Below are 26,373 nucleotides of genomic sequence, written 5' to 3' on the forward strand. Positions count from 1 at the left end.
GATTCTTAATTTAATTAAACTTGTAGTCTCGTATGTTGTGGCTGGGCGAGTCAGCCACCTGGCTCTGCTTTTCAGTTCTCCCTTAGCTTGTCATCTTCTTCCTAGCTGCTTCACCTTGAGCATCATACGGGGACTGCTTTTCCTGGTCCGTTTCTGAGATAGATCGTCGTCTTTGCTTTTGGCCATAGATATCCTGTTTACGTACCTCTCAGTAGAATCCGTACCTGTACAATAGTTGAAAGCATTTGCTAGCTATTTTTTATTCTCTCGTTGCATCTCGTTCGAGCGCGTATCTTCAAGGGGGCCGGATCGGACGCTAGGTAACCTCAAAAAGTAGAGACACGATCGCAACTGCGAAAAAGTAAGCCACTATTGAAAAGCACATTATGCCGATAGAACCCTCGACGAAGTGCTCAATCACCCGGCATCCTCCATATGGCATTTGGAATACTGCTTTAATCGGTAATATTGCAACTGAAGGTTGAGATAATCATCCAAGTAAGAAGTGCTTTACTTCCTCGCTTCTTTCTCAGTCAACTCTGTGCATCAGAGACATGCGCTTCTGCATTTACCTGATATAAGACCCAACTCTGAAAGAGCTTGCTGCGCTGCCATTTCTGTGCCTTTCCTGCAACAATGCTGAGCTATTTTCCTAGTGCGAGCCAGCCGCTGCAAGCGATTTGAAACCCCTGGTTAATGTTAGCAGCCAAATGGGCCCCGTGGAATGACGTGGCCTTACCTGTCACCCCTTATGTCAATGTGGTCTTGGCCTACGCACTCTGTGGGTCTGTATACTGTCATGGCGTAATCGACAAATCCGGTGTTCTCTAGCTCCTTGGCCCATCTGGAGAGATATTCAAGCTCGCGGTTAGCCCCGGTGGTCAACAAGAAGTCAAACTTCGCATTGTTGGAGCTTTCCGCATAGCGCCACACCTGTTCCGCCGCGGAAGCCTGCTTGGTGCTTATTAGCACCACTATCACAGAATCAAGGATAACAGCGTGGATACCCTGGCTGTTACAGGTATCGTTAACCTGGTCGGCACACTCAGCTGCAAGACGCTTAGCCATGCCTTTATCGGCTACCAACCCGTAGTGAATAACAAGCCAGTAGTGGCGGGTTCCAACCCAGCTGCCTTCCATTCGTTCCCGGAAATATGCCAGGGTATGCGAAACCCCGTCTTTCAGGTATCCGTATATGCTTCATCCACTAGCTGCGTCCACTCTTTTGCCTGCGGCTTACGCAACAAGCACCCATTTTCGGCGATCAATCCCATTCCCATCACGTGACGGAAATGCCTTGCCAGTTCTGCCGGCATTCGCGAGCTCAGCACGTAAACATCGTTCGCAGCATCGTCTGTCAGATCGGTCAAGGTAGCAACCGTGCGTTGTGGGGTTGCAATAAAGACGCTATTCGGGTAACCGCACGGGGCTAATGTGCCATCGAATTGGATAAAGATCATACGACGGCTGGCATGTTGATATCTCTCTTTCGGTACGAAAAGTTCTTGTCGCCGATACAAGCCATGCTTTCTTTTAAAGACTTAACCCAATTAATTGCTGAATTGTCGAGTACCAATTGGTGGAGCTGCTCCCAATCCCCCTTTCGTTCCCTCCAGTCCCGTATCAATGCCGCATATAACGCGTTCGCGTACTGACGAATGTCCCATGGGTTGACCAAAAAGCGCATGATTGCTGAATAACGTTGCACTACCGGTGAATTCGCTCAGAATCAACGAACCGTACCGTTTGTCACCATATAGGCCGTCTTGGCAGTGTATGAATTCGTGGCTTGTTACGTTCATTCCTTCTCGAAGGCTAGTGATCATCAATGCGTCTGCCGCCGTAAGTAGTCCGAGGTACTGCGGAAACGCAAGAACCTGCTTGAGGAATACCAAGGGTTGGTGGTCGAGAGTTGCATACAAGGAGTTGATTCGCATGGCAACGTCGGATATACCTGCTTCCAGCTCGGCTGCTGCGTCGTGGTGGTGACAACTTGTATTAGGACAACCTGATTCGCCCATTCCGGGTACGCGTCAAGGAAACGCTCGTAGCTTACAGCTTCTGACAAATCCCACCAACGGCGTCTACCTTGTCGTAGGAGACGATGAGGCGCTTTCCTCGGTGCTCGGTTGAAAAGCTGTCGATCCAGGAATTGATATCGACTGATTGCCTGCGTCTGTCCCAGCAGACTGGGTCGATGCCAAGGGGGAATGTGGCAACTTTTACAAAACGATCTTCCGACCCAATACCTGGAGATGCCATGTATGTCGTCAGCGTTACCGGCTCTTTATTGCAGCAGATGTGCCACTTTGTTGTTGTCCATCTGACTTGTTGACCATGATTTCGGCGGGACCGTACTCGGGATGTATCAGTCGGAAAGGCGCAACTGTATAATCTGAACGTATTCTCCTATTAATGCGTTCTTTTGATCTTTTGATTTCTTTGCGAGTTCGGCTTGGCCAAGCATAGATAGATAGTTCATAGCCGTTGGACTCGATACTATTTCTTTTTGGATAATTTACTTTTTATCGGTTTAGATCTTTGGAATGTTCCATTCTTTTTACCAGCCGCCGTTGATCCTCCTCTTCCAGGACCCTGCCACCGAGTTTCCTGTTGTCGTATACAATGATGGTTGGACGGCTTCATTTTGATCTAAGCAGCCGTCCAACCATCATTGATTCTGGCTCTCATGAACAAGTCTTGCAGTGCCCTCTGGACAACAACAGCGAAGAAGGCCATTTGCTTTCCATGTTGAGGAAAGCAAGAGATCGTTCAAATCCGGATTCACTGAGGCTTTTTGGCTGCATTTTTTTTCGCCGCCTCCGAAGTGTTAGAAGAAACTTTTGTCGTCACCTTACCTGCCCCATTTCGGCGACTAATCTTGCCATTGCTGCTTGCAAAGAGCATGCACCACAATCCCATGGCCGCAAGAACAAAATACCCAGCAATACCAACGACAAAGGTGCCTTGTCCACTAGCGACATACCAGATGTACGCGTAAGATGCCGACACGGCGTGAAACATGGATGTCACCATCAGTGTCGGCACAGCATATGGGGCCTTGGGATCAGTATCATCCGCTGTGGCGGGCTCCATGACTTTGGCGGTGAGAGGGATTAAGCCCGTTTGTGTCACGGTCAACACGGCCATAGTGAGGAGACAGAAGCCTAGGCATCGTGCGAGATAGACTTCAATGGCTTTGAGAAACAAAAGGTTAGCACGGCTCGTGAGCGTGCGTTACTGCCAAAGGTGCCATTTAGAAAAAGTACTGGACAACATACGGGAAGCAGGCCGGGTCTCATCCAGCAGCATGGCCACAATCATGCTTGGTCCGGCGATCAAGGGGAGGCTTTGCAGCGTCAGCCATCCGGCCGTCGAGTAAGCGTATGCGCAAAAGACCTTTATATTCCGGTTTTAGCTCCAGCTTCCCCGAAAATGATTCTCGATATAGATCTCCCAGATGGTGGCTAGATGACTCACATCCATGGTGCACATTCACGGTGCTTCTGTGTTGAATTTCCTTTTTGAGGTATTCTGGGATACTTGCGAGCTGTAGGTACGAATCGCAAGAAGAAGTTTAAATATTTGGCGACCATTGTCAAGGCTGAAGCATGATAAAGAGTGACGTCATAACGGGCTCACTTTTATGTTTCGTTGCAGGTAACCCCACAGCTATATTTGGCCGGCAGTATATTTGTTTCTGACTACCTGGCGTACGACAATGTAATTGAAATCTCTCTTTTAACAAAACAACAACATTTCCGCAATTTAAACAATCTTGTGCGGACCATGATGACTAACCGTAATATGCACTTTTGTATGGTATGCCTGGTACTGATGGTCGCATGATCTTCTGGGTATTTTACCCTGTCCCATTCATGTATTCCACCATGGAATTCGACACATTCCCCCAAGTCCCAACCCTTGCGAAGTGCGAGATAACTAGGCATTTCTATGCACAGCCCGCCCATCATGCCAAGTGTGCACTAGCAATCAGACGGGAACTGGCAACCGACCAACATGCAGGGATTAATTAACTACGAATGGCCTTTCGCTTTCCTGTTTGACTTACGGTTTAGATGAGATGCCACTCTCTTTCTTGTCCCAACTCAGGAACGGTGATGTGCCTGATCGAAATATATATCTCCTCAATGAGCGTTCATATCTGACCCCCAATATCATGAGGCTTGATCAGTCTCCCCGACCGACTTGTTGACCACTATCCCTATTGTTGAATACACTGTCAACAGCCCGCCGAAAGGCAATACGTGAAACCCTCGAACTACCCCTGGGATCTTCACTCTACGTTCCTTAATGTCTACGAAATTGATTTTGGGAACGCATTGGCTAGACCTGGGAGCCGTTGCACTCCTAGGGCCGTGTTTTCTGGTTCCTAGAATTAATCTTCTGCCTCCTAGGATGGGTAATTAACTCACAAAACACCTTCATCAGACTCACGGACAAGTCTGAGTCATTATATTACTCCTGAAAGCCTAGTATATGGTTTTAGGAATTAATCAAACTACCATCAGCAATATGAAGCTTCAGTAGTTCCCCGGGGTACAGGAATAAGGTCCCAGAAGCTACGTCGGATATCCGGGGGGCTATATGGCTTCTAGAAGCGGCGCATATATACACCAATCTTCCCCGATTGGCCGATTGTAGAAAGGCGTGAAGAATTGAGTGGTCAGGGGATATGCGATTTTGGAGATGCGCCCTATTCGAGACGGTCATCTACGACCCCGGTGGTCACCGGCTGCCTTTCATGCTTGGCCCTGGCTAGTGTCCTGTAGCTGAGATGAGAAGGGCTTGTCCCTTCATTATCAGACCTATTAGGGAATTAGAGGGCAGTCCGTTGCACGCTGTTGATCTGACGGTTAAATATTTAGCGGCACATGTGGGTTAAGCATCGACTTGTCGGGGTTCGGGAGTTGAAGCTAATTTGAACAATGCCATTTGTGACTTTCCTGGACAGACGAAAGAAGGTAATAATTGCTGTTCAATCGGGCTACTTGAGCGACAGCTTCAATTGATGGGTTTCTATTTATGGCCTTCTCATGTGCTCCCGCCCTCTGGCGGTTTCCGCGCTGATCCCTTGATATATCGTCCCCTTGCGTTGCGGATGCTCACCAGATCTAATCATGGTGTTTAAGTCGTTCTTCGTAGTTAGCACTAGACCGCGTTTGGTCCATTTTCTGGGTAGTCAATCAACTGCAAATTCTTCACATTTTTACATTTCATTTCGGAGAAAAAAGCAATGTGTTTTCTATGTGGATATTGTAAAGCAGAATGTATATCGCATATCTATCCGATGGGCAAAGATTTGTGTTCCCAGGGCTGATATGGCCATAAGGAACGAGACTAATGTCCTTAGCGGAGGTGGAGATTCTTAAAAGCTACATACGATCTGGACGGCGTACACATTACTAAGGGGTTCCTTTCTTTAAATGGGGCGCAGCTTATTGCGGAATAGTGACAAAACGATTGTAGTACGAGTGCTCTTTTGCAGGCTAGGCAGGTTCGTGGATTCTAGCGGACACATACTGGACAAGAATGATGACGCGCCGCTAGATTACTGTCATTCTACCCGAAACCCGTCACCAAATGCTATTGATGAGCCGCGCGACAGGTGATGGTAGGAATGAGTCCTCCTCGCTTTCGTCCGTCTTATCCTGCCCCAAGTCATCCGCAGGTGGACTTTCAAGGACCGCAGTGGCTGCCTGGCTGTTTTCGTCGTTTTCGGGGTGTCCATCATAACCAGCCTCGGTCGAACTCCTTTGACATTTTGACGAGCACAACATATCTTTATTCACATGTTGGCCCCGGCGCACCGTAGCTGCTCCATACTTTCCACAGTGTGACTACTACAAAAACCTGACGCCGCAAAGTTTGCGTATTAGCGCAAATGGATCATCCTCGCCCTACGCTACCAGCGCGTAGCGCTGTGGATGACGAACCATATCTTCGATCATTATCCAGAACAGGAACAGCCTCTACCTGAGACAGCAGTTGGTGACCTGATTCCTTTCTTTCTTGTTCCAAGATGATCGAACCTTGCCTACCTCGAATGTTCCTCTAGTACCAAGACACCACTCGGGGATACTATCTCGCTGAGACGCCGATCCAAGTGATCGACATGATCACACCCATACTCGAGAACTCACTTCGTTTCAAAACAGTAATAGTTTCTCTACGGCCAACGAGCGAAATAAACAGGGTAAAATAAATGGAAAAGAAGGCGAAGAAAGCTCCTGCGCATCGAGTTATCCCAACGACGATATCCGGAAGGCGAGACACATTACTCGAATAGAAGCTTTGAAAAAAGAGTTAAAGTCAATGTTTCCAGACGATGGATCTGCCGTGGTTCTATTGTGCTGGGGTGAAAAGTCCAGCTGCTTCATTTTGCCCGTACCTGTTTCGAGCCCGGAAGACGAAGTATCTACTTGGAACGAGATAAACAGAGCCCGGTATACACGCAGAGGGTCCTGGAAGAAATACCTTCTAGGATTCAGTGTCACACAAGTGGGCATTGTCGAGGTTTGTTACAGTATTCTATTCTTTTATGAAGGATTACTGATCAACACACCTAGGTCTCCATGCTAGGGCTAAAGAAGCCATTGCACGGGCGGGAGAAAGGCGAATATATTGGCATGTATACAGAAAGCGACATCCCCACTGAACGAAGAAGACTGCAGGATATCATAGACAGCTGTGTCCCCACGTATGACTGTACTTACAATCGTTACACGGGAAGTGTGGATTATGGCTACGGCTGCGAGTGCTGGAATTGCGTGCCTGGTCACGATGACGCCGAGGAATGCACAGTGAAGATACTCCGTGACGCTAGGCGGAGCCTTTCACTGTTGGATGCGCGCGCCTTAATGAGACACGTCCTGTCCAACCCTGTTCACGCGGCTCCGAATGACTTTCTTGGAAAAGAAAACCAAGCATTGAGCCGTTGGTGAGGGATAAAACAAAATAATTGTAACTATTATGAGAAGATGCAACTACTTATCATACATAATAGGGGCGTCCTAAGCCATTTGAACAGTTGGCATAGTTGGCACTGTCCGGGTTTGATAGAGCTCAAATTCGGGGGACTAGTAATCCGCGAGGGCTGGACAATGGATACACAGGGGTCGCCTTCGGTGGTCATTATATTCCTAGCAGTCTTCCTTTTTAGTTGGAATACAACGTGGACTGTTGGGGGTTTCTTTGTCGCGTTGGTGACGCTTTTACGGGGGAAATTCTCATCATGACTTTCCCAAAGTTATGGAAATGATACGTAATGCCGTATAGTGATAGCCATACATTGCTGCAAAAACCACTATACAGAAATACTAATAGCACAGTACTATTCTGAAGGAAATACCATGAAATTCAATGGAGTGAAAGGGGTTACAAACTGTGGGTCTGCGCGAGGCTGAATCTAAGGCAGGAGTTGACGCTGTGTTGCGCCCCTTCCAATCCCTTTCTCCCCACTTGCTCTCCTTTTCTGTTCTGTCTTGTTTCAGGGCAAATGCGTGCGTCAGCGCGCATCCCTGGTGATTTTGGGTGAAATGTCGCCGGGGCCCGGATGCCGGAAGGGAATGGGGGTCTGGGTATTAGGAATGGCATGTGAATTCGCGATCTCGCAGTCCCGGGAATCTGGTGGCTATTTCGAAGCTGCGGACCCCATGCAACAAAGGACAGAGCATTCCGTGCTAGCTTTGTAAAGATTCCTGCGTGAATAGATGGCATATACCAGACATATCAGGCATGAATCAGTCAGCGTACATCCTTCCATGAAGAGTATAGTTCCGGTAAAACCCTGTCATGAATAGGGTCTCTTTCTCATTGAGGAAGAGACCGGACTTAAACCACCTCTCTAGAATAGGTCAAATCCATGCCGTCTTGGATGAGATCCCGTAAGCAGTGAGCTAAATAAGAAAGCGGGGCTAGATGCTTTCCGTCTGGGGTGACCCAGGAACTATGAGCAATTGAGTGAGCAAAATCATGGTCCACCCTGAGCACGACTGAAATCTAATACATATGCCACTCTCTATACCGGATATTAGGCGCACCAGAAGTTCCCCTTTTCGGAACTCTGGAACACGTGACCGTATAACCCGCGTCGACTCCAGGGAGTATACGCAGGAGCATACGGTAATATGCTCCAAGGAGTATAGACGAGAAGTAGAAAAGAAGAATATATAAGTGCTCTCCCATGTGTACTTAGTTTAGTTCTTCATCTTCAATCATACATTATTACTTCTGTATACCTTTTGGATTACGATAACTCTTTACTTGATTACAACTGAACAACGCTCGCGAATAGACCAATACTCCAATGTAGATCTACTTGGAGCTCTACCTGGCACCGTCCATCGATACCTCGAAAGGATCTATCCTGTAATAAGGCCTGTCGGGCAACAGTATACGTCGTTGATGTTAGAAACCTGGGTATAAGGCAAGTATACCTGGAACGCTTCTAACCTAAATGTGACCAGTTTGCAGTGCGTAAATCCTACTACTACTACTACTACTACTACTAGAATAAATATTCAACAAGTCACCGGAACTGGGATATGCTCGATTAAAAGAAGATAAAGGGCGGTTGGAAGAAGATCAAGAGCTACTCTATCGGAAGCGAGTACATGAACGGCAGCCAGTATTACGATGATTACGTCTCTCAGCCCCAAGAGCTGGAACCATGGGAAGAGGATTCACGATACTCTCCCACCTACCCCGGGATACTTCCGAAAATCTTGTGCTACAGAGTTCGACTGCAATTCCTCCCGATCTGTCCTACTTGACAATGAGCCCATTCCCTCAAGCCAGCCTCGACTAGATAGTACTGTATGCCTTTGCTCCAAGAAGCTGAACGGGAGAAATACAAGACCTACGACCAGGGTCTGCCAAGCTGTGTCTGCTACTTCATAGAATGTCGAGTCACCCTTAACAACAAATGGCCATAGTAAAAGACACAAAATATGGCCTAGTGTTGGCCCCGAGTGGTTACTGGCGGTTGTTTCTGGAAATGAAGGTAAAAAGCTCTATTCCAAACGTTTTCCACGATGAGACTGGCACCTTCCGAAAAGCCAGCGGTGATCCTGTATCGTCTTACAGAACATAGGATATATGCAAAAGCACCCTTTCAGATATAGGAGAAGCTGTTGCTTGTACAAAGTAGATTTGTAAAGTGTGGATGATCTCTTGAACGAGCCCTAGCCTGCCTTCGAATTAATATAATGCCAGGTTGCGCTAGTCTACATGGGGATTACCCGGGATATCAATATCCAGGAGCTCATGTGCTCCGAGGAAGCTTATGAAACCTCCAGTTGACAGGAGATGCTGCCGTTCTATACCTAATCGACAAATCAGTCGTTGGTATACGGTCGGTCCGCGGCATCAGGTTATCCTGATTTTGGGCGAGTTTATAATGTCATCAATTTCTCTTTGGCACAATTTACTCCTTAGCCTGCAAATCCAATAGTTCAATATTCTTCCACCATTTACCGATATTTACTTACCACTATATGGCTCACTCAACTACGCAATTATGGTCACATTCTTAGGAACAAAAGTCATGGGCATAGCCTTTAGAACCACAGATAGATATTCGGGTTTGGAAGTACAAGGCTATGGTAGCGCCGGAACGATTTGGTATATTATTCATATATCTATCCTCCCTAATTCATTATAGATAAATGAATAGTTCAGCGTATGATTCGATAGCCAATTCAAAGGTCGCTATAAAAAAAAACTTCGAGGCCACTCGGTTCTATAGCTCTAGCTAAGCGTACGTATCGTGAGGTTCATTTGTTACGGAACCTGCGATATAATAATGTATATATATATACGTGGCACGTATATCCGGCGTAGGGACTGTTAACTAACCTTAACTAGTTAATTAATATGACGGAAATCTTTATCTCTCTATCCGAGGATCTGTATGAGAATTACTATGCTAAAGTTGAAAGGAATGCTAATATTTTGTGTTATAGCTATATCATGATAGGCTATATGATAACAGATCTTCACCTTTTAGGAGCGTCGTTAAAGCCTTTAGAGTGTTAATTCATCCAATTTTTTACCTACTAAATGTTAGTATATCCACCCGAGATGGTCACTAGACACGCGGTATATCTATTAAAACAGCGTGGACTGAAATATATTCATTCGGCTAGAGTCATTCACCGCGACCTTAGACCAAACGACATTTTGATCGATGACAACTACGATTTAAAGATTTATGACTTTAGTTTAGCCTAAGAATAAGATACCTAGATAACCGGCTATATCGCCATACGATACTACCGCGCGCCGGAGATCATATTAATCTAGCAGAATTATAACTACGCGGTGGATATGTGGAGCATTGGGTGTATTCTAGCGGAGATAATACTAGGGAAGGATCTCTTCCCTAGGAGAAACCATATATATCATTTCATCTTAATTACCGAGCTTTTAGGGAAGCTATCTAAGGAGGTTATAAAGAGAGTCTATAGTAAGAGTGTATGATTGAGATACGTAACCTAAGGCTAGATTAATGATTACTAATGACGACTTATAGACCTTAGAATTTGTAGACTCGTTACTAAAGAAAGAGTTCTTTAGACTTATATCTATCCTTAGAGATGCCGACCCTTAAGGTAAGCGATCGCCTTTAATAAACTTTAATACATTTCCTTTTGCTATAGGTATACTCACTTTTATAGCCATTTATCTCGTGGAGAAAATGCTTAACGTCGATCTATATAGGATAATCACCACGGCGGATGCTATTAAGCACCTATATATCGTGACCTACCAGGATTCTAATAATGAGCCTATTTGTGATAGCTAGCTTAATCGGTCTTTTCTAGACCTAAAGTTTTTAGCTGACGAGTGGAAGAGCATAGTGTATGTCCCCTGATCTGGTTACGCCTTAAGTTAAGCTAACGATTAAAAAATATTTCGAGGTTCTGAACTATTATCTTAGTGCCTACGACTGGCAAAATGATGACCTCCCACCTAATGGAGATTTTGAGGACCTTCTAGTGACCGAAGAGTGGGATATATTACGGTCTTTCTATCGGTATCTTTAGGTTAATAATTTCAAGTTTGCTAGTTAGGCTTACTAGACGCCGAGGAAGCTCAGATTTTTACTACGAGAGTATCCCAGACAACCATTAGCAAAGGGCAAACGCTCAGCAAAGTTCGTTTGCTGAATGAGAATCATATCTAAAGAAGATCTGTTACACCCATCATGGAACTGTTTCCGAAACCCATCGTGCGGTTACTAGAGATCACAACATTTCATGTTATCTACCTTGATAGGCATAGAGTCCAGCCTAGTGGTAATCGAATGAAAATATTGCAAATACCGAATCTTGCGCTAGTGATACAAGCCCGCCTTCCGTCAGACATCTCTACAGAGTGGGGCAAGCAATCATAGATCATGGCAAAGGCTCTTGTTCTTCCTCTTTCGTTGCTGGAAGTGGAGTACGCACCAGACGGACATGCTATAATGTACTCAGACCCACCGAGGCAACATATCCTTGTTGCTGGGCGCAAAATCGCCTTCCGATGATCGAAATCGGACGCCGAGCTTAGAAGCAGTGCGGGCCTCAATACGGTTTGCAATCGCTACGGGCCGACTCAACGCCGCTTAACTATCTCGGCCGATACCAATCACTCACCCTCCCCGACCTAATTTACACCGACCGCCTCGTGCCAGAAGCGGTAGACGCGCTTCAACTGCCGAGGATAGGATGTTGAACACTTGAAGAAGCGCCTTCAAGCCAGCCTACTAACAGAATACTAACCCACGAGGGCCCGCCACAATATCGACAGCTGAGATGAAAAATACTGGAAGTAAGCATATATGGGCACCAAGGAGACACAACATATACCTGGACATGTATGTATTAATATATCAGTGATAGTTGCCCTTTCGGCTTAGCCGCCGGGGCGGTAATAAATGGTGTTCGTTTATCGTAGTATGGTATCCCTGAAAACAAATGCAACCCCGCAAGCTCGGTACAGCCAAAACTTAGATAGCCGATTGAGGTTGAGTTCCATTAGCAGGCTGTTCAGAAGCCTCAGCCTGTGGTTGCCCAATCGCAGTGGATTCCCGAGAGGAAGAGAAAGGAACAGTCCTGGCGGCCGAGCTGCCAGCCTTAGGCTCATGTCCGGGACGAGCAATGAGGGCCCCAGCCAAATTGAGGATAGTACCGGTCCGTACCGCCATTTGGTAGGACAAAGTCAAACTAGTCACAACAATCTCTTCTTGCAGCTTCTGGTTGTGTGCCATTGGACCCATGGATTTAATTCGACCTAGCTTCTTTACCCCCCAAATTTTCAAAGTGAACTTGCCAGTGGTCAATGCGGCGGTAGATCGGTGAGAGTAGGGTCTTTGCGGCCATGGATTTCGTAGTTGGCATCGATGCTGACTAGGTTTAAACAGCCGACGCCGAATAACTCGCCGGTCGAGTAGCCTTTAAACTTGAGACGCTTCTTGGCGAGTGGATACGAGATGATGTAACGGGGATCTACACTTGGTGTATTTTTGTAGGAGATGAGTGATTTGGCTTGCGCTAGCCAAAGTCGACGCTGAGTCGAGGGGGTGGCATTGGGCCATGGGGAGATTGAGAGTCGATAGGTTGTGAGGGTTCGGTAGACAGCTCCATGGTGACAAGCAGACGTGTTCCTCCTGGCTGTGCTGATGGTGCGTTAAGAAGCAATTTCAACCTCTTTCATCCCCTGACATGGTCGGTCGGGCGCCTTTATACGAGCCGCTCCGGTTCGCTTGATTGAATCTAATTTCAAGCTACGAGAGCGCAATTAGGCGTGGGCCGCACGACAGCTGGGAAAGCTCGAGTCAAAGCTTCGGATAGAACTACGCGATTCATCATCTCATAGCTTTCTCACTACTACTTACGGGGCATGAACCGTAAGTTGAAATCCCATTCAACGTATGGCTTACCATCCTCACCTATGGGTGTGCTCTTCGAAAGCCGGGCCTGCTTTTGCTCGTCGTCCTCGGGGTCAGCGCGGCTATCTTCGTATTTAGCATAACGGCTACTCTCGGCGAAATGACTAAAACCATATATGTGCTTCCCTTCGGCCTCAGCTCTGTCCTAACCTTCCTCGTTGCGGATCGGTCTTTACAGAGGAGATTTGTACCCACCTTTATGACCTATATTAATTTTGCGGTGTACGTAAACGTTGGTATAGTAGTCGAGACTCCCGAGGCGGCACCCTTTAGGGAATTAGCAAAATCACTTATGTTGCCTTCTTCGTTTAGCGCTGTGCTTTAGGTCTAGACGCCGCTATCGACTTCTAGAGTTGTACTCTCTCACTTTAACGTTCGCCCTACCGTCGACTTCAAAACTTCTATTCGAGCATTTCTTTAGGATAGCCGATATATTAGTTATTCCGGCTTATAGAAATAGTCGGCAATTGTAATAACGTTTAATCTAATACCGCGCGATACGGTAAACGACGACTCACTCTCGAGTCGTATCGGGACTAGTATAGATACATTTCTAAGCGCGGTGTGACTAGCTATTGCCGCTTTTACTTGTTTTAAGATATCTAGCGCGCCGCGATAAGGTTAGCGAAGATAATACACCTACTTATTAATAGATTTATATAACTTACTATAGTTTAACAGTTTCTCTAGTAGGGCCATTTAGTTAAGATTAGCTATACACGACAAAGTGGATTGCTAGAGCAGTGTGCGTAAGGTTAGTCTTCCCTTTGTTCTTACTAGATTATGTAAAGAAAGAATAAGAGGAATGCTTTTTTTAAACTTCCTCGTAACGGCGATATCCTCTAGCCACACCTATTCTACGCCACTAATCGAATATCCTCGCCGCGTACTAAAAGTGACCAATCAATAAGCAATATAACTCCACTTTAGGTTCCGTTTTCTATAAGTATTCGGCTAACTACCCGAACACGTTTTCTAAAAGGTCGCGCGGATCTTAATGCTTTCTCGTGCGTAGCCGGCCGTGATAAGTCGTGCCCGATACTCTTGAATTATAACCTAATTCGCGAACGGACTCTAGCCATAGAAATCCTCTCACTCGATACACGCGGAGTAGCCCCCTACGGCCTTCTACTATACGAGGAACTACGAACCTGCTTTAAACTACCCCGATTCTTTTAATCGCCGAAAAATGGGTATATAACTTTATGAAACTTCACCCTCTTCTTTCCTCCCGATTCTCGAAACGTTATAAGTACGAGCGTGCGAAATACGAAGGTTCGAAAATCATTAGGAGTGGCTTAATCTGTTTGAAAACTATCCTTCATTCTAGAATAGATCCCGCTAATATTTATAACTTTAATAAGACCGGTCTCGCGATAGGATTAACGATAACCGCGCGGGTGTATATAGATGCTATTTGCGGACTAATTACGAATTAGTTATACGTATAGTTCGATAGTAGAAATATAATAGGAAAATTATTTCTGGGCTAGCAAAGCCTATTAGGGGCAAATAATCTACGAATTTAGTAGATTCAGTTCTATATGACTAAGCTAGCGATCCCGATGATTATCCTATGAATTTACCGATGTCACCACTACGTAATCGGTAAACGATTTAAAAGATATATATAATACCGCTTAGGGGATGAGCGTAGTTACTTAATCCTATATTAATAACCACTGCGGGGCACCACACTTAGCTATATCGGACCAGTCGAGAAACGGCGGACCTCACCACTCTAAGCTTGCTAATAAACTTGACCCTCGAGTCGATAGCGGTATAGTTCACCTCTCTACTTCAGTTGTTGTCTACACTTATCAGGTCTAATTAAATTCCTAGGAAGCCAGAACGCTCCCGACGCTTATCTAGGATATGCACACAATTATAGCAAAGGTGGCAAAGGTGGTCTTCACAATAATAGAATTGCTAACATGCTGGACCCTAGAGTGAGTTCAGATCAGGATAGCAGTCATCGCGAGAATGTCGCTGCCAGCAATCCCTTCATGCCTCAGGCTAGAAAGCCTGCAGGAATCCACAATCCCGCAGCGGATAAGCCTGAGCAGAGAGTTGAATCAGATCCGGATAACAATCGCCGCGGGAACGTAGCTGGCAGCAGTCACTTCATCCCTCAGGCTGGGAAACCCACTGGCAAGTCATCGCTCTGATGCAGCGAACAAGCTGGGATTTCGCATCGACCGGCACAAACAAAATGTGGAGGAGGAAGAGGCATACGGAGGAATTTGCGAGGGAAATTCGAATTTTATACATTCGACTGGTGCTGAAGCCTCTATAACTACGTTATTTTAGCTCAATACAACTGGCCAAAAGTCTGTTTCGTGGTTCCCAAGAGCGGCGAAATTTTTAATTATAATGCTGGTAGGAACCGGTGGACTTGTTATACGTCGGGTGTTTGCATTCAGGCATCTTTTGCGATGAACTTTATACGGATCGTGAATGGTGCCACGAAGCCGATATCAACGTGGATGGTGAAACACCATTACTATGTGCACCCCCGTCCATAGACAACACGGCGCGATTAGAAGGCGCGATAACTCACTAACTACTAGGAAGAACGGACGCCTCAAGCTTCTATGCAACGGAGCTCGCCCTTGAATGTCCGCACCCTGCTGTTGACCCGATATCTTGATTTGCAATCTTCCATCTAGGACATGCTGCATTGCTCAAAGCGACGGGGCCAGGAATAGTGTGTAAGCCATGGCTCGTGGAGTACTGACAGTAGTGCAGTATTATCAGGGTGAGTCTGGTGAGCTCCCAAATCTTCACTGTAAATTATTAGCCAGTAGGTCAGCGTGACATCCCATAGCTTACATATTCTGATGGTCAGGAGACAGGATTGAAGAGACGGCAAGGAGCTGTGACCCTTGCACTGGTGCATTATGGTCAAATGTCCACGGATCTGGTTGCCTCGTGTCCTCCGAGTTAGTGTAGTTTTAAGGATTTGCAGGCTTTCACATACTGTAGTTACCTATAGTATGAAAGGTCGCGCGTCAAATTTGAGGTACATCCAGAGGCGCGATAGTTGATCAGCTCGGTTAGCTACTATAGCAAAGACGTCTTCGCATAGACACTTTGACTAGCTAACCAAATCTGGTATTGCTAATCTGCTAGCGTGTATGCATAGTGAATTTGCGTGGTATCAGATCTCCCCTACGCACTGTCTGATGTGCTACCCCAAGATGTACCCCATAAATGTTAGTACGGTGTAAATTCTAGTACCCGATAAAAAGGGAGAACTTACTGGATGCGTTACAGACAAGTCTACTCGATTTTGCAGAGTCAAGTGAATAAATCATAGAGAAAATTGCCGGGGGTAGAGGACGTATTTATAGGCTTCTTGGTTTCTGTCTTGGTAGGAACCGTTAAAGGTCACCTTTCTTGATTGAGGCTTGTTGAAACCCATATCTCCTTTTTACCGCAGCTATTTGTAGTGACATCTTTGATACCTTAGATGCTGTAAGGGACGAGTAAGAGTGGCGTTGAGAGAAAGGGATGCTGAGTCGGTTAAAAAACGTTGGCTGACTATTGAATCCTTCACGGCCCTCTTAAATTGAGGCTTCGTTAATATATTCAATCCGCAATGATAAGCCTATATTTCTTGTTCTGATCACCTCACCCGTGAGCGACATAACGTTGAATCACCAAAAAGCGCCTACAATTCCATCTCCAGAAATCATGGACTTTCTTCCTAGCCTCGCTTCAACGTGATGCCACGGTTGCAATTACGGGCGCTCGACCCGTCAACCGTTGAAGCTTGGCCATACGTTGACTCAATTTTTGAACTAATGTCTATCTAGATATATTGGGCTTTGTATTTTGTTTTATTGTTTAAGTTTACAATTTGAGGTTGTGAGTTCTACAATGTTCTGCCTATCGGCTTCTGTGACTTTCAACCAAAGCGAAAGAGATGCCCGATTGAAATGTATATCCCCTGAATGAGCGTTTATATCTGGCCCTCAATATCGTGATGCTTGATCTTTTCCCACGCCCGACTCGTTGATCACTATATATGATCAGACTGACTGCCAACAGCCCACCAAAAAGTGGTCAAATTTTAGTCAAAGCCTGACTGTATCATTTAACAGTGTAGAATCCAGTATAGTCAATAACATATACCAAGGCCCTGTTGGAAATAGTAATGCGCAAATTGTTGACTTTCTCCTGTGGACAATATAGATTCCTAACAGCTCTGAGCTCGCCAGACCAGGAAAAGGAAGGAGAATAGCGGCCTAGTAAACTGCCAAGCCTTAGTGATAAAGCCATTCATAGGAAACTACTGATCATGTCTTTCCATTGGTAGGTGAAACACTCGGCTTCAAATTCTTTGACTGACCATAGCAGCCCTCCCTTTTCAATACAAGGAGAAATAAGACGTAGTTTGAGGGCCGAGCCATTCTAACAAATCCTGAAAGTGCTAGCAGACCTCGAACGCGACGATCCCAGGTTTGCCTTTCAGCAGCTCGACTCGTTAGCCACAATCAACGCATATAGGAATCGAGCGTGAGCAAGCACATTGATGGCCAGAAGCTCAATCAAAGCAATCAGAACCTGAAGGAGGCTGGTATAGAAAGGGGCGGGCGCTCTTCAGTTTCATTACGAGAAGCAGCTAGCTCGACTACGCTTTCTCGAATAGGTATTGAATAATCTAAGAATTACTGATTAGCCTACTCGATGACTAGATCTACCCTTTCAGGCCCAGTCTCGCAGGACTGCCGGACGTTGCAAGAGAAGGTAGCAATTGCCCATTGCGGATTTTGCGCCGTTCCATCCCGGTAGCAGAAAAACACTATAAGCGGCGAGGCAGTGCAGAGGGAATTATCGCATTGAAAGCTGCTTACATCTTTCCGAAAGTTTACAGTAAGAAGGGTATAAAATAGCCTTCGATTCATTATCAATGTCTTCACCGTTATATGTCCGCGAAATCCCGCATGTTCTGGACCAGTCTCACTCGTAACTGCCCCAATCTAGTATGCACTAGAACCCCGAATTCAAAGACAGTATATATGTAGCATATCCAGCGGAGAAATTGACTCGAATATTATGGAGGCTTAAGAAGATCCCATAGGGACAAGCGGAAGCTAATTCCTATTGCGCCGACATTGTATCAGGAGATTATGTCTAGTAGCTTCCCGCGTACCCAACGGAGATTCCCCAGGGCCGCTTCAAACCGAAGCCGGAAGAACAGTGTCTCTCCTATAGTCTCGCCAGATGTCCGATAAAACTGCGCTAATCATACTCCATGCAGTGCGCCCCTCAGTGAAGACGAACGCCGACATCTAGTGGAAATGTCACTAGTGTGAGTAGGGATAGACAGGGGATCTGGACACGTCCGCTTGAAGGCCGACGGATTGTTTCCGACTGATCAAGGAAGACCCTTGGAGTCTCATATCTGCATGCTCGCTTCATTCCAGAGAAAATGTCGCAGACCAGCAAGATCGGTGGCGATACAGGGAGACGGTGTGGGTAATCCGGGGGACTCTTGCCAGATGCCGTGAAGGTCGAGACCCAGATCGCAATCTAGTAATATTAGTGCAAAGCAACCATTGAATCAACGGGTACTGACCGCTTGTGCTCGATACGTTCGTTCCTGCTTGCGACTCGGTGTCCAAGACTGTAGGAGAAATATAACTGTAAGAGTCCAATTGCAGGGTACCGGTCTTGTTTCTCTTTCAACTTTCAGAAAGCTTACGACGGTGATACAAAGACGGTGGTTTGGTGACGACGTGATAAACAGTGAGATTGCTCAAGTGCTTCGCATTTGACAATGATTTTTGTCTATTTTGGCAAAAATATTACTCTTCATCTCCGGTGGCCACGTACAGGTCTTATGCTATTCCCTTTTACTATCAGCTTTTCTACAACCCCTCATCGAAATGATTGTCCTCGGCATACACTCACTAGACGAGATTTTGCATGGACAAGGCAACACGGAGTTATCCTCATAATGGGAAGTATTGATAAGCGGCTTGGTACCATCAGCTACCATGTTACAGCTAAAATAGGAAGAGCAAGAGAAGACGTAATAGCCCCCAATGGGCGAACTAAGCATAGTGACGTAGGAAGAGTATATACGCCTAACGAGCCAGAATGATTTACTCATGGCTGCCTGAGAGACCCGGCATCCGCTTTCACATGCTCCGATCATATCCCGCTCATTAAACTCGCCCTATTCGCCAACGTTCTTAGTGGATCGGGCGAGGCATAACAGAAATCAGACAGTCCAGATCCTATAATCGTACCGACTGGCTTACTTAGTCGACGAATTCGGCATACCAGAAGTATGCGGCCATTTTCGAAACAAATCAGCCAGATGGTCAATTGGGGCGGTGATAAGTCCAATCGCTGTCTCGAATGGAGGCTTGTTAGGAGCCCTGGGGTGCGAACGCGACGGCACGAACATCTTAGTCCTGCCAAAGGATTTTGAAAGGTTCTCGCTCTCCTCGGTCGCGAGGGCGCCTTCTAGTTTCGGGAGGTCCTGGTCCTCCTCTTCCTTAATGTGCTCGGATAGATCTTGCATCAGGGCCTTGACGGTAGACTCAGACTGGGGGTCCAAAGGTTTCATGTTTTGGAATTTTTTGAGTTGTTCTTTGACCTGCCACGCTTATTAGCTAGTTGCATGATAGACTGACTGTAAAGGGACACTCTGATTGGTGCTCTCTACGGTCCTTGTCCGCCATAGCGCGTCCATTAGGGAGCTTCTTATCGAACTGTGGGTAGACGACCAGCTCCTCGCCGATCGAGTGACGGGCCAATTCCCAGGAGAATTGATTTCTGCCATTTGAGTCTTTTCTTTGTCGCTTGAGGAGCTGAGGATTTTTTTGTAGTATTCCTCGAGCTCGCGGTGATCTCTCTTGATTGCGTCGATGATACTGGATGCCATGGCAAATGTTCGCGATATATGACGGCGTGAGTTAAAGACCTGAGCAGCTCTAAAGCGTATGAGAAGAATGCAAAAGACAGCGGGACATTGGGTTGAAGAGCAGTGAGATTAGAATGTCATGAATGCAATCAGAAGTTATACGGCTGCTTTATGGGCGAATCGCGCAGGATGACGTCATTGCGGCGATGTCGACAGGACCCAGGTACTGAGCGTCACGTCACAGTCATGACAGCCGAGTTCCACTCATGAACAGGATTTTACTATTCGTTCGCGCCTGGGGCCCCGCAAGCTGGCACCAAGTTTGACCCCCTGCCCATGATTCTGTGGCGTGAAGGTCGCGTCTGTCATCACAACATCATTCCTGCATAAGGTTGACATGTCGTGAATTCCGGTACCACGCAGTTCCTGTCACAGTGTAATCCTAGATTTGGTGCTGCACTCATTCACAACTCGTGCTTTCTTATCCTCGTATTGTCTAGGTCTATGGGACACAAGCTTCCAAGCAAACCTTGCTCAAGGTTTCGTCGGGCAGGCCTGAACAGCGCTTACCTGAGTTAGACTTCCTTGGTGTGGTTTCCGAGCAGTGACTGGAGGCGGACGCGGTTGCGGCCTATCAATGGCAGAAGCGTTGTAAAGCGGGCGGAGAAGAGGTGAGCTCCTAACTCTCCGCTGCACTTATACATTCCCTTTGAAGAGATAGGTAAAGCTAACGAGGGGCGCACGAGAATAATCACCCCTTACAAATATCCATTCATACGAATACCGTTGACCTTACGGATACGGATAACCTCCCCGCTTTATATACTATTCATCAAAAAGTTTGTCCTCTTCGTAACTATTCGTAAAGAAAGTGCTACGAGATTCCTCCGAGGTATATACGTAACAACATCAACCGCCGATGGCCTCCCCGTTCAAACTGTTTCTCCCCACTATAAATTCCGCCCTTGTTGAATAGTCTCTCGACTGACACTGCAGATGCTGGAATGGCCAGAAAATCTCGAGCATCAGCAGCTAGCTGGGTATATTCGTTCGAGTGAGCGCTCCACCACGATAAAGCCAGTTCTTACTCCCTGAGATTGATACATCTATCGCACGATATCATCCTCAAATTACCGTTCAGTTCAGATGAGTACCTCTTCGTAAGTTGCAACCTCTGAAGTACACGATCTCCGCTGTGAGCTGCTCCATAGCCGGCTTTGTCGACGAGTCTGATACCAATGGAGATTGCTCATGCAGTAATTCTTTGATATGTCTGACAGGATCAGGAGCTGCGAAGGCCTCTGTCTACCAAGAGCGTCTTAAATCGGGATCAAGAACTAGGGCGACATAGTAGGCGTCTTGACTATCCATGAGGTTATAGTACTTTTGGAACTTTTGAGACTGGCAGCTGCAGCTACAGATATCTCTCGGTGAAGGTTCGAGAATCCTTCCTCTCTAGACACAGCGTCATGCAACGGATCGTGCAATTCATAGTAAATGGGAATCGCCAAGGTAATTTGTGGTTCACGCCTAGAAACTGTGAGGGTGAACTCCTCAAATCTCGCTAAAAGCCCTCAATTTGTTGGAGGCGACCCCAATCCCCCAACGGTGAAAGGGGGAAACAAGTCTATGTTTATTTCATTGCTTTATCTGCGGTTCTTCGTTAATGTGTCTTGCAGCATTCGGTGTGTTGAGTTCCAGCGCGTTTCCACGTCGTACTGGGTGGATTTATCTTCTAACCCATTGCTCTGGCAGATTATTTTCCACTGCTGTTTCCGCAGTGGGGTTCTTGCTTCTTGCGATTGAAAAGGCCATGATTCGAAGGCGAGCTAATGGTGACTGCAGCCCAATAACTTTATTCTCTTGCACGAGATCGCAAGCTACAGCCGATGAATGATCCCTGCTTTCAACACGGAAAGCACGAGCACGTCACCAACAATTAGATTGAGCACATGTATGTGCACTGCTGCGGATGTAGCTATCTGCTCCTTGGAAGCGTAGGGATTTTACATCAATGGCGGCTGCGTGGTTGAGATTGGGACACAACTCCGAAAGCAGGCCTTCATTATTTGTGGCATTGTCTGCGGTAATAGCAAGGGGCTTGTGTTCGATTCGGAGCTCCCCGGTAAGGGTCCAAATAATTACTGAAGTATTCTCTCCGCTACGGACGCCATGGATCCCAGTAGACTCAAGAACGCGCTCTTGGTACTAGAAATATGCCGTCAACCAATGACCGAAAATCCTAGCGTGGATTTCGAATTCTTGCTAGTCCAAGCAACTGACGAGAGATTGTTTGGCACGTTTGCTCTATCTCTTCGATCAACCGCTTTCGCCAAACGTCGTATTCGCAATCTACCCAATGAGCCGTTGTTATACGAGATGTAAAGGGAGCAAAATATCCGAGTCTTGGAAAGACCGTTGAACGCAGCCGATTCGATGGCATCAAACTTCATGTCATCTGTGATCGCCGACCGAACTAGGTTTTGGCCTAGCGCCTTCGCTCGCATCTCCTCTGCCCGCTTCTGGAAGAAGCCGGTAATGGATGGCTGTTTGATGCTGCTGCTGTCTTCCTCTGACGGTGAAGGCCGTGCTAGACTTTGCTGAGGCGTCACAACGATCTAAAAGTCGCGCGCCATGACGGTAGACTTCAACGCGAACGGCAACTAGGCCACGATAGGCCTTGGAGAGGCTCCAAGTCGTTTTCAGGAAGTGGGACATCATACATGTACATACACGGATATATATAGTTGCGGTAACCATCCATATCGTTTCAACAGTTGGATTCTAAACCACAACCCACTAGGCTGGGTACGGATGCGTACTCGGGTCTAGTGGTCAAATCAACTTCGACGAGGGGTCAGCATAAATGAATCACACACACACACACACACATGCTGTATTGTAGAAATAAAGTCTGTCCAAACTTCAAACTCAGTACTGAAAGCGGGACTTCGTTCATGTGCATTTGGTTTCAAATACAACGTAAATAAACCGATCTCACCGCAATTAAATCAATGATACCGTATAGGGGTGAGAATTAGTTCACTGAAATCGTGACCGAACCTTCCGTAAATTAGGCATTGAAAAGTAGAACGTGAAAAGTGGTGTACAGCTTGGTTGAAGTACGGCAGGACTATCGGCTATCGCAAAACTCCTCTCCACCTAATGCGCAGGTCCGTGCATTTCCCAATACCTCCACACCACCCAAGTCTCCGACAGAAATTATTTCTACCTGCTAGGTCCACTTTCACTCCATTTCGAGCACCTCGGCTTACACCGGAGAACCCGAGCTTACTATCGTCTCCTCCTGCTCTCCCGTCTGCCTGCTTCCTTCGAATTTTTTCTATTGTACGGGTAGGTCATGGGAGCGCCCTCTGCTATGATTCAATAAATAATTGTAACCTTCGGCTTTTACGCGGTTATAGAATCTGTGGAATCCGGTCAGTGGATGATATGGATCTAACATACTCAACAATTTATTTAGAAAAGATTGTGCTTGCTTATAGTTCAAAGGCGCCCGTGCGACATTGTGTTCTTCCCAGGGGGCTAAGAACAGATGCAAAACGCTAGGCCATTATTTTCCGACGGATGACGCCACTGATCGCCTACCGGCCCCTATCTCGCCAAAATAGATTACCACTAAACTGATAGTATCGATAGGGATGTCGCTTTGCAATAATTTGATTCTTTCCTAGTATTCCGCTTCAGGGTAAAGGGGCAACGACAAGCCAACTATGTTCCTGTGCTGGGTCTTCATTATATCATTAGTCAGCCGTAGCTTCTTTCTCTACCTTAGAATAGCGTTTGACTACTGTCGTAAGGATCGGCGACCATAGAAAGAAATCTTCAATTTATTTCGAGTATTAAGTTATACTAAATTTCGTTAGGACAGGCAATTTAGTGAAGTCTTCCATAGAGCTAGAGGAATTTACCGAACGCCAGCAATAAAGCCATAGGTTCCCGTTGCCCTAACGGTGGATTAATATGCGGAGAAAAAAGCCGGTCACTAATAATATAGGCTAGAGCAATTGTAGGTGCGATCTGCGAACTTTATAGCTTATTATGATATCGTCCGGTACAGATTAGTTCCTAGGCGGCACGTTTAGCCGGCCAATCCAGACGAGGGTCGTGCTCCCCGTTATTGTGGGTGAAACAGACGGCTAAAGGTAGCCATCGCCGATCTCTCGTTATAGAGCTAGTCATATCGGAACCTCACGAGCCCGACCCACGAGGCCGGGGAACTTTATATACTTCTATAGATGCATATATATTAGCCAAAGCGAATAACGGACTAGAGCTCGTTATAGAGGGTATAAGTACATTGTCCTAGTACAGCGAATGTAATATGCGCGACCGTGGCAGGTTAAAGCAGCCACAACCAATGAGCTTTGGAATTTCTTCCTGAGATTTATGACACATATAAAGTGCCGGAGGTACAAAAGTACATTAGTGGTAACATCCCATTCGTGCTTAAACCGACTCTAAGTGGAAACCGTACCGCGGAGAATGGGGAAATGCTTGTGGCTGATGCAAAGCTGCCTAAGCAGTGCCGTGGAACTTCATCTATCAGAGAAGCTCGGCATGTCTGAGATCAAGTGGCAAGACAATTTTTTGGCCTGACTGGCTATACCAGCACCCGCAACTGCAAGTCAGCATAGATCGTCTTCCCAATTGCCGATCGACGACGGACGGATGGACTTACTTTGGGTTTCTGTTTCTTTTTTGTCTATGGATCGGTCTAGGGCCTATGGCTCCACGGTGGGTCACTTGCTTACCGAGCTTTGTACACACCTGGGCATCTGCATGCTCGCTTGGCCAACTCTACTTTGTTTAGAGAAGCTCGACCATCATACCCGTGAACCCGTGGACCCCCGCACGAGTCATATAACCGATCAGCGCTACGTAGGTATAGCCCCACGGACTTCACATATTGAAATTGAACGTATCGTACATTTTACTTACTGTGGCTTATTACGGAAGTAGCTCCTCTCCCGATGCTCCTATGAAAGTCAGACCGCCAATAATTGACCCTATATTCAATATAGCTCATGTTCCTGCTACTATTGTAGTAAATCTGATAGCTCGGGAAGAGATGTCGTTACGTCAGTCCTAATTGGACCTCTGGGCCCTACCTAGGCCTTTCGAAGAATAGTGGATGATCTTCAATCAATGAGCTATTTTGACTGGGGCTGTTTTGGCGTGGTATGTGGTGTATTCTATTGTATCGACGACACATCATGTCTTACATTCCATCCATCCCAGTATAAATTCACAGGCTATGACCATTATAAGCCATCCATGGCTTTCGGTGAGCAGACTAGTTTATACAATCAGGGATATAGACAACGTTGACTCCAATTGCGATGCACTATAAGACGCACCGCAGCCTCTATGCATGAGTCTCGAGGTCTCCTTGAGCCGCGTTAGACCGAAGATGAGATCATGGACATAGATTTAAATGTTTTAGGCAATACCAACTGTTTCAATTGACATATTCCTGGGCCCAGCCAATGGGTTCCAACGGAAAGACATGTATTAGCCGAACAACATCAGTTTCAATGTAGACCCGGTCGGGCCGACCACCTATCACGCCTGACTATCAGAGATTGACAGTTCCGCACACCTCCTTCGCGGCTAAAGTACCTTTGTATGTTGTACTCCGTATAATGTACACACTAGTATGACGTCGGAGACTAGATATATAGAACTGTGATGTTGATCCATTTAAGGTCTGGAACAATAGACCAGACGTCGCATATATAAAATGCTCGTGATATAACCCTAAATGGCATTGATTTGCTGCTAAACCAAACAACAATATGGAAGCGTCATTCAGAAGTGCATTACCTAACGAGTACGGGAAATATTTCCAAGGTTCCCTCCCAAGTACTCCGTGGGCATGAGTCGTGTTCGGAAAACTCGCAGGCGATGTATAACTAAATGTATGCACGTGTCTGGCAATAAACCACAGTACGTGTTATATATGTGTGCTAGGAATGGGGACCATAGATCATATAGTATGTCGACACAATGCTAAATAAGAAATGTTCCTAGACTGAACGGAAGGAACAAGACATATATATCGTGTAGTTATACTATGGCAAACTATATCATCTATATGTGTTTACTCATGGATATTCTACTACCCAATAAGTAAGCGTAATGGATCGTGAAATAAACTCCGTACCGTAGATCGACGGGTTTCTCCATACCTGAACACCTTCCATAGCTCGGTAATCTTTCCCACCACAATATATTCTTCCTTACTGATCACTTTATTTAGAGCAAATATGACGCCAATTTGGAGAATTTTTGAATTATTGTATTGCAGATTTCATTAGGGGCTATTTGGAGGAAAAGGGAAAAAGAAAAGCAAAAAAGGGAAAAAAAAAAAAAAGAAAAGAGGGGGGGAGGCGGGGGGGAAGTTTTTCTTACCGAAAGTGGTCCCCCTGTTCTTATTGGGTCCCAGGTGGGACAGCTTTCCTCCTCCCAAGATCACAACTCAGACGAAAATCTTCCGAGCATATCCAATGGC

At 46.2% G+C, this 26,373-nt stretch overlaps 7 protein-coding genes across 7 annotated transcripts; 3 read left to right on the top strand and 4 right to left on the bottom strand.

Moving 5' to 3' along the window:
- Positions 1–652: 652 nt before the first annotated feature.
- N7489_003626 (uncharacterized protein) lies at positions 653–3,486 on the bottom strand (the record flags this gene model as incomplete). Its single annotated transcript, XM_056709381.1, has 8 exons — positions 653–689; positions 740–1,178; positions 1,241–1,467; positions 1,657–1,992; positions 2,057–2,249; positions 2,859–3,197; positions 3,282–3,399; positions 3,481–3,486. 8 exons carry the CDS (start codon positions 3,484–3,486, stop codon positions 653–655), a joined length of 1,695 nt encoding a protein of 564 aa, XP_056573683.1.
- Positions 3,487–5,597: 2,111 nt separating this feature from the next.
- On the bottom strand, positions 5,598–5,801 carry N7489_003627 (uncharacterized protein; the record flags this gene model as incomplete). The annotated part of the gene is made up of 1 exon (XM_056709382.1): positions 5,598–5,801. The coding sequence occupies one exon, from the start codon at positions 5,799–5,801 to the stop codon at positions 5,598–5,600; it is 204 nt and encodes a 67-aa protein (XP_056573684.1).
- A 3,740-nt stretch (positions 5,802–9,541) lies between these two features.
- N7489_003628 (uncharacterized protein) lies at positions 9,542–10,059 on the top strand (the record flags this gene model as incomplete). The annotated part of the gene is made up of 3 exons (XM_056709383.1): positions 9,542–9,645; positions 9,753–9,828; positions 9,889–10,059. The coding sequence occupies 3 exons, from the start codon at positions 9,542–9,544 to the stop codon at positions 10,057–10,059; spliced, it is 351 nt and encodes a 116-aa protein (XP_056573685.1).
- Positions 10,060–10,350: 291 nt separating this feature from the next.
- Positions 10,351–11,069, top strand: N7489_003629 (uncharacterized protein; the record flags this gene model as incomplete). The annotated part of the gene is made up of 4 exons (XM_056709384.1): positions 10,351–10,489; positions 10,701–10,817; positions 10,848–10,884; positions 10,964–11,069. 4 exons carry the CDS (start codon positions 10,351–10,353, stop codon positions 11,067–11,069), a joined length of 399 nt encoding a protein of 132 aa, XP_056573686.1.
- Positions 11,070–12,016: 947 nt separating this feature from the next.
- On the bottom strand, positions 12,017–12,286 carry N7489_003630 (uncharacterized protein; the record flags this gene model as incomplete). Its single annotated transcript, XM_056709385.1, has 1 exon — positions 12,017–12,286. One exon carries the CDS (start codon positions 12,284–12,286, stop codon positions 12,017–12,019), a length of 270 nt encoding a protein of 89 aa, XP_056573687.1.
- Positions 12,287–14,892: 2,606 nt separating this feature from the next.
- Positions 14,893–15,126, top strand: N7489_003631 (uncharacterized protein; the record flags this gene model as incomplete). Its single annotated transcript, XM_056709386.1, has 1 exon — positions 14,893–15,126. The coding sequence occupies one exon, from the start codon at positions 14,893–14,895 to the stop codon at positions 15,124–15,126; it is 234 nt and encodes a 77-aa protein (XP_056573688.1).
- Positions 15,127–19,226: 4,100 nt separating this feature from the next.
- N7489_003632 (uncharacterized protein) lies at positions 19,227–19,859 on the bottom strand (the record flags this gene model as incomplete). Its single annotated transcript, XM_056709387.1, has 2 exons — positions 19,227–19,571; positions 19,641–19,859. The coding sequence occupies 2 exons, from the start codon at positions 19,857–19,859 to the stop codon at positions 19,227–19,229; spliced, it is 564 nt and encodes a 187-aa protein (XP_056573689.1).
- Between the last annotated feature and the right edge of the window lie 6,514 nt (positions 19,860–26,373).

Source organism: Penicillium chrysogenum (genome assembly GCF_028827035.1).
Source record: "Penicillium chrysogenum strain IBT 35668 chromosome Unknown utg000001l_segment0_segment0, whole genome shotgun sequence".
Lineage (NCBI taxonomy): Eukaryota > Fungi > Ascomycota > Eurotiomycetes > Eurotiales > Aspergillaceae > Penicillium > Penicillium chrysogenum.